At 44.0% G+C, this 7,268-nt stretch overlaps 1 protein-coding gene across 1 annotated transcript; it reads left to right on the top strand.

The window, feature by feature from the left end:
- Positions 1–744: 744 nt before the first annotated feature.
- On the top strand, positions 745–4,561 carry LOC143590786 (uncharacterized). The gene is made up of 2 exons (XM_077071154.1): positions 745–855; positions 1,084–4,561. Exon 2 carries the CDS (start codon positions 1,087–1,089, stop codon positions 1,966–1,968), a length of 882 nt encoding a protein of 293 aa, XP_076927269.1. The 5' UTR covers positions 745–855; positions 1,084–1,086; the 3' UTR covers positions 1,969–4,561.
- Positions 4,562–7,268: the final 2,707 nt, after the last annotated feature.

The following is a 7,268-nucleotide window of genomic DNA, read 5'->3' as shown; positions in this document are numbered from 1 at the left end:
ACCCATTAGTTATAATTTCTACGCACTGCATATATATTTTATTTAGTCTTTCGTTATCTTTATCTCTTTACCTCGTTCACTCATACGCGCGCATACACGACTTATCCTGTAGGGATGTCGAAGCCACCATCATCATCATCCGACCAGGTGACTCATGCCCATGGAAAGGAACCGCATCTACCTACCTCGTCGCCACCCCGAGGAGCCCCGGAACTAGAAGCCCCTGCACCGAAGAGGTATCGCCTATATGGAGGCATGTACGAAGACGACGTTAGCTGGGATTGGTACCCGAGTCTGATCAGGCGTTTGGTTTACCGCGAGCAAGTTCCCCCACTACCTCACCCGAGCCGTCCTGCATACCCCAACACCCTACCACCCATAACCGAACCAATAGAGCGTGTTCTCGCAACTGTTGTTTCCTGTTTAGAGCGTGAAGCGGGTTTTATGCGCTCGGCGAGAGCGAACGTTTCCGGATTGATAAGAGATGGAACCGAGGCTAGGAAGGAAATTTCCCGCCTGACAGCGGCTATGAAGGAAGTGCAGGATGCTAATGATCAGCAGATGAAGATAATAAGAAAAATGTGAGCAGAGATGAGAGATTTGCAAGAGCTACTCCTTGTGGCGAGATCCCAGACAGAGATTTCTCTAGAGCGTTGTGATATCTTACGGATGTAGATTGCCCAGAATGCAGCAGAATCCGAGGAAGAACCTGAGGAAGAACCTGAGGAAGAACCCGAGGAAGACCCCGAGGAGGAACCCGAAGAGGAACCGGAGGAAGAGCCAGCTGAGCCGGAGGCACACTCAGAGGTGTCCTCAGACGATGACATCCAAGAATGATAACACCTAGATGGAGGGGTTGTCTCCTTCCAAACTATTATTTTCTATGATTTTAAGGATTGGTTTTAAATACTTTGTATCGAATACAATGGTTTTAATCATGAATTATTATTTGGATTATTATATGGTTGTGATGTGATGTTTGCTTCTTTTATTTCTTCTTTCTTACCTACCTTTTATTACATGTATGATGTGTTGCATATGGAACCGAGAATTCATGTCTAACATTTTAGGCTGTGATTCTAGGAGATGGCTGGAAGAAACGCTGGACATGGTCGCGGTAACATCAACCTAACCGCAGCAGAACTCCAAACCCTATTGAATGACCATGAGGCGGCAGCTTTAGCTGCACATGTTCAGAATCAAGCCGGAGGCCCAGCCGGAGCCTTTACTTTCAAGAACTACCTGGATTGCAAGCCCAACTCGTTTAAGGGCACTGAGGGAGCCATAGGTTTCCTGCGTTGGGCTGAGAAGGCAGAGTCAGCTTTCGGGATGTGTAACTGTCCACCCGCCAGCAGGGTTAAGTTCGCTGCTGGGACACTGGAGGATTCTGCCCTCACTTGGTGGAACTCCAATGTGCAAATTATTGGGTTGGATTTGGCGAACGCTATGAACTGGGAAGAGTTCAAGAATATGATGCGGGAAGAGTATTGTCCTAGAGAGGAAATCGCGAAGTTGGAATCTGAATTTTGGTCGTTGAAAATGGTGGGTTCCGAGATTGAAGCCTACACCACCTGTTCCCATGAGCTAGCAGTAATGTGTCCACGGATGGTAGACCCGCCGAGTAAGAGAATCGAGATGTATATCGATGGGTTGGTACCACAAATTCAGGGTATGGTGACGTCTTCCAAACTGGCTACAATTCAACAGGCGATCCGATTAGCTCACAAACTGACGGACCAGGCAGTGGCACAAGGTGCGTTACCACCTAGAGGTTCCACCTCTAAAACCCGAGACAACTCAATCACTGACAACAACAACAACAACAACTCGGGTAATGGAAAGAGAAAATTCGACAACACCAGGTCCTCATCATCGAACCCCCCACAGCAACAACACTACCGCAAACCTGAACTCGCTCGGAACTTCAATAATCAGGGTTCCAACAATAACAACATTGGTGGCGGGTAGGGTTCGAGTGGCTATGCTGGGAAGTACCCGAAATGCAACAAGTGCAACTATCACCATGCTAGCTCATGCGACCGTATCAAGTGTCTGAGATGCAGAAAAATGGGTCATCAGGCCAAAGACTGTAGGAGAGACCTAGCGGCAAAGGGTGCTCCTAAACAGCCTACGGCGACTAAAGGGTGCTTCGAGTGTGGTTAAGAGGGTTATTTCAGGAAGGATTGACCCAAACTAAAGCATAATGAGAACAATGGAGGCAACAACAGTGGCGGAAGCAGTGGTAAAGGTAGAGCTTTCGTCATTGGGTCGGGCCAGGCCTGCAACGATCCGAATGTGGTTACCGGTAAGTTTCCTGTGAACGACTGTTTTGCTTCTGTTTTGTTTGACACTGGAGCTGATAGGAGTTTTATATCGGAAGCCTTTAGTAAACTCTTAGACTTAACTCCAACCCCGTTAGATGCTAAATTTCCTGTTGAATTAGCCGACGGTAAGTCTATAGAAACAACTCATGTACTAGCGGGATGTAAGTTGAAACTGTCGGGTCTTAGTTTTGATATCGACCTCATACCTTTTACACTTGGTAGTTTCGATGTCGTTGCCGGCATGGACTGGCTATCCGAGAACCGAGCGGAGATTATATGTCACAACAAGATAGTCCACATCACTACCCTTCCGGCGAAATCATTTCGATCCTGGGCGAGAAGAGCGGCATGACCACCAGCTTCATCACCCTCATGAAGGCGCATAAATATTTACGAAAGGGTCATCCGGCAATTTTAGCTCATATTGTCGAGAAACCCGCGGAGGAGAAGCGAATCGAAGACATATCGATTGTGCGAGATTTTCCGGAAGTCTTCCCGAAGGATTTGCCTGGACTCCCACCTATTCGACAAGTCGAGTTCCAAATCGAATTGGCCCCCGGTGCGGCACCCATAGCACGAGCCCCGTATCGGCTCGCACCGACAGAGCTTCAAGAGTTGTCCACTCAATTACAAGATTTGTTGGATAAAGGTTTTATCCGACCCAGCTCATCACCATGGGGAGCTCCTGTCTTATTTGTTCGAAAGAAGGACGGGACTTTCCGCATGTGCATCGACTACCGAGAACTGAACAAGGTGACGGTTAAGAACCGTTATCCCTTACCCTGAATTGATGATCTCTTCGACAAGCTGCACGGATCGAGTTACTACTCGAAGATCGATCTGAGATCTAGTTACCATCAATTAAGAGTGCGCGAAGAAGACATTTCAAAGACGGATTTCAGAACTTGGTACGGTCACTACGAGTTTTCAGTTATGCCTTTTGGCTTAACCAACGCACCAGCCGTATTCATGGATCTCATGAACAGAGTATGCAAGGCGTACCTCGACAAGTTTGTGATTGTTTTTATTGATGATATCCTCGTCTACTCCAAGAACAAGACCGACCACGAAGAACACCTGAGGTTGATCTTAGAATTGCTGAAGACGGAACAACTGTACGCTAAACTCTCGAAATGCGAATTTTGGCTTCGCGAGGTTCACTTCTTAGGATATGTGATCAATGAGAATGGAATCCATGTCGATCCCGGCAAGGTAGAGGCCATCAAAAACTGGGAAGCACCTAAGACTCCGACTGAGGTGCGACAATTCCTAGGACTGGCTGGCTACTACCGACGTTTCATCGAGGGATTTTCAAAGATTGCTCAACCTCTCACCGATTTGACTCACAAGGGTACTAAGTACAATTGGGGTGACGCGCAGGAATCTGCCTTCCAACTGCTGAAAACCAAACTCTGTAGCGCCCCTATGCTAGCCCTCCCCGAGGGAACAGAAAACTTTGAAGTGCACTGTGATGCATCGATACAAGGTCTCGGTTGCGTGTTGATGCAACTCGAGAAAGTTATAGCCTATGCCTCTCGACAACTACGGATTCACGAGAAAAACTACACGACCCATGACTTGGAACTCGGAGCTGTGGTGTTTGCTCTTAAGATATGGAGGCATTACTTGTACGGTACCAAGTTTACCATTTACACCGACCACAAGAGTCTCCAACATATCTACGATTAGAAGGAGCTGAACATGCGACAGCGTCGTTGGGTCGAGCTGCTTAAGGATTATGATTGTGCTATCAAGTACCACCCTGGCAAGGCCAATGTAGTGGCCGATGCTCTCAGCAGAAAAGAAACCGATAAACCTAGACGAGTGCGAGCATTACAACTCACGATTCACGCCAACTTACCCGATCAGATTCGTGATGCTCAACTCGAAGCCTTGAAAGACGACAGTCTCCCATCGGAACTCATGCGGGGCATGAACAAGCACCTTGAAACCAAATCGGACGGAGTCCGATATTTCGAAACCGGATTTGGGTTCCTCTATAAGGAGAGTTGAGAACCCTAGTAATGGACGAAGCACACAAGTCCCGATATTCCATCCACCCTGGCTCAGATAAAATGTACCATGACCTAAAGGCACTTTACTGGTGGCCAAACATGAAAGCCGACATTGCCATCTACGTGAGCAAATGCTTGACTTGTGCAAGAGTCAAAATAGAATATCAGAAGCCATCTGGTCTGCTACAGCAACCGGAACTTCCAACGTGGAAATGGGAACACATTTCCATGGATTTCATCACGGGATTACCCAAAACACCGACGGGATGCGATACCATCTGGGTGATCATTGACCGGTTGACTAAGTCTGCACACTTCTTAGCAATCAAGGAATCAGACAAAATGGAAAGACTGACTCATATCTATATGAAAGAAGTAGTGTCTAGACACGGAGTGCCTGTCTCAATCATATCTGATCGATATTCCCGTTTCACTTCGCACTTCTGGAAGTCACTGCAGAGTGCACTAGGCACCCGCCTTGATATCAACACATCATACCATCCTCAGACGGATGGGCAAAGTGAGCGCACCATTTAGACCTTGGAGGACATGTTGCGTGCATGCGTGTTGGATTTCGGAAAAAAATGGGAACCTCACTTGCCTTTGGTAGAGTTTTCGTATAATAACTTCTACCACGCAAGCATTAAAGCAGCGCCGTTTGAAGCGTTGTACGGAAGAAAGTGTCAATCACCTCTCTGCTGGGCAGAGGTGGGTGATAGCCAAATCACCGGTCCAGAATTAGTCCTAGAAACCTCTGAAAAGATTGTTCAAATCTGAAACCGCATGGCAGCAGCACGAGATCGCCAAAAGAGTTACGCCGAAAAGTGCCGAAAGTCTCTTGAATTTCAAGTGAACGACCAAGTATTACTCAAAGTCTCACCTTGGAAAGGTGTGGTTCGCTTCGGAAAGCAAAACAAACTCAATCCACGATACGTTGGCCCTTATCGGATAACTGAGCGCATTGGTCCGGTAGCCTACCGACTGGATTTACCAACGGAACTCAGTAGCATACACAATGTATTCCATGTATCCAATTTGAAGAAATGCCTTTCCGATGAAACCCAAGCAGTTCCTTTGGACGAGTTGCAAGTTGATGAACAGCTACGCTTCATCGAAGAACCAGTCGAAGTTTTGGATTGGGAAACCAAAACACTCAAGCACAGCAAAATTCCAATCGTTAAGGTTCGTTGGAACTCGAGACGTGGACCAGAGTTCACGTGGGAACACGAGGACCAAATGATGAAAAAGTATACTCACCTTTTTGAAGGGTTGACCAAACACCGAAAACCGTCAGAAATCACCAGAGGTATAAATTAAATTTCGGGACGAAATTTCTTTCTACTAGGGGATGATATGACAAACTGAAAAATTTTTCTTGCTTTTTCAGACACCCATCACGACTTAACTCAAATTTTCGGGACGAAAATTCTTTCAACATGGGAATGATGTGACACACGTCAATTTCAGGTTAACTCCGTTAATCCAAACTCCGTCAATTCAAACTCAAGGTCACCTGATCTATAACGCACATCTGATTACATTTAAACTAGGGTTTTAAATGACGCTTGACAATCACTACACATGTAGTCTTTTGGGATTGCACCGAAACGCACACGAGTCGACTCAAACCATTGGTGAAAAATGACAAATATCAAAACAATAAATACTTGATAAGTATGTGTTATAATCTATATGTTACTTGATATGTATGTGAAATACTAAACACAAGAGGCAAGGGTTATTAATTATGCTAGAAATTGAATAACAAGAAGTAGAGGGACTTAAGTGTAACAAGTTAATATTTAATATTAACAAAAACCCTAACCTCCCTCCCTCTCCCTCACAACCGATCGGCCCCCCCTCTCCCTCTCCCTTGGCTGCCGTCACATCACACACACCTACATATAAGGATTTTCAAGTTTTGTTGAAGAATTAAGGTGCTAGATAGGTAACTAATAACTACTCTATGCATTCTATGTGTTTAATTTTGATATTGAACGGGTTAATCAAAACCCTAATTCTTGAAATTGATGATTAAGATGAGTTAGGATTTGATTATATGCTTGATGATGAATTGCTAATGAAATTGATAACTAGTTGTGTTATTGTTGCTTGTTAATCACTTGTTCTTTGATTTTAAACTTTCAAGAAAAACCCTAACTATGTGTGTAATGTGAAATTGATATGCATGGTTGGTTAATCTTGTGTCTAGAGTGTTATATGCATGGATTATGATTCATAGATTGTTGTTATGTTGAGTTTTGATGTAAACTGGTACTGGACAGATTGTTAAATTTATGTTTAGACGACTGTAACTGAATGTTAATGTGAAAGTTGGTCGAAATTATTAACACTAAAGTGTACTAGGTTGAGTCTAGTTTCTAAAGAGTCCAAATTTGTAATTTTTGGACGTGTAAAAGTTAACTTTTATTATTTTACAAAAACGTAGTGCAAGTCCGAATTGTGGGGTCTGCTGTTAGGCTGTTTTGAAATTATCATATCTCATAAACCACAAGACCAAATGGGTTAGTTCTACTTCTGGAAGTTAACATATTGAGTTAAGAATCTAACCCAATTGGTCTTGCATTAATTGGAATTACCATTTAACGGGAATAACAAATAACGTTCTGTTGCGCATGATTTTGACTGCTATGAGTTTACTGTAATGTTTTGATCATTGTGAGAAAACTATGTGGAATAAAAATACAATAAAAATAGTTCTGGAAACCTAACTCATGTGTGCCTCTGTGATGATTTTTGATAAATTAATTGATATGTTATGATCTGTTGAATTGAGTAATCTTTCCAAGTAAAATTCTGTCTTGATAAAACTAGCTGCTGAACTATGTGAAAATACATGAAACGTGTTTGTTGATCGATATTTGCTATGTTTTTGACTAAATTGCCCTTGTGAGGAATAATTATTAGT

This window comes from Bidens hawaiensis, unplaced genomic scaffold, assembly GCF_021521415.1.
Source record: "Bidens hawaiensis isolate Kalapana, Puna unplaced genomic scaffold, B.hawaiensis_p1.1 tig00038994_1, whole genome shotgun sequence".
Taxonomy (NCBI): Eukaryota; Viridiplantae; Streptophyta; class Magnoliopsida; order Asterales; family Asteraceae; genus Bidens; species Bidens hawaiensis.
This window is presented reverse-complemented; position numbering and strand designations above follow the sequence as displayed.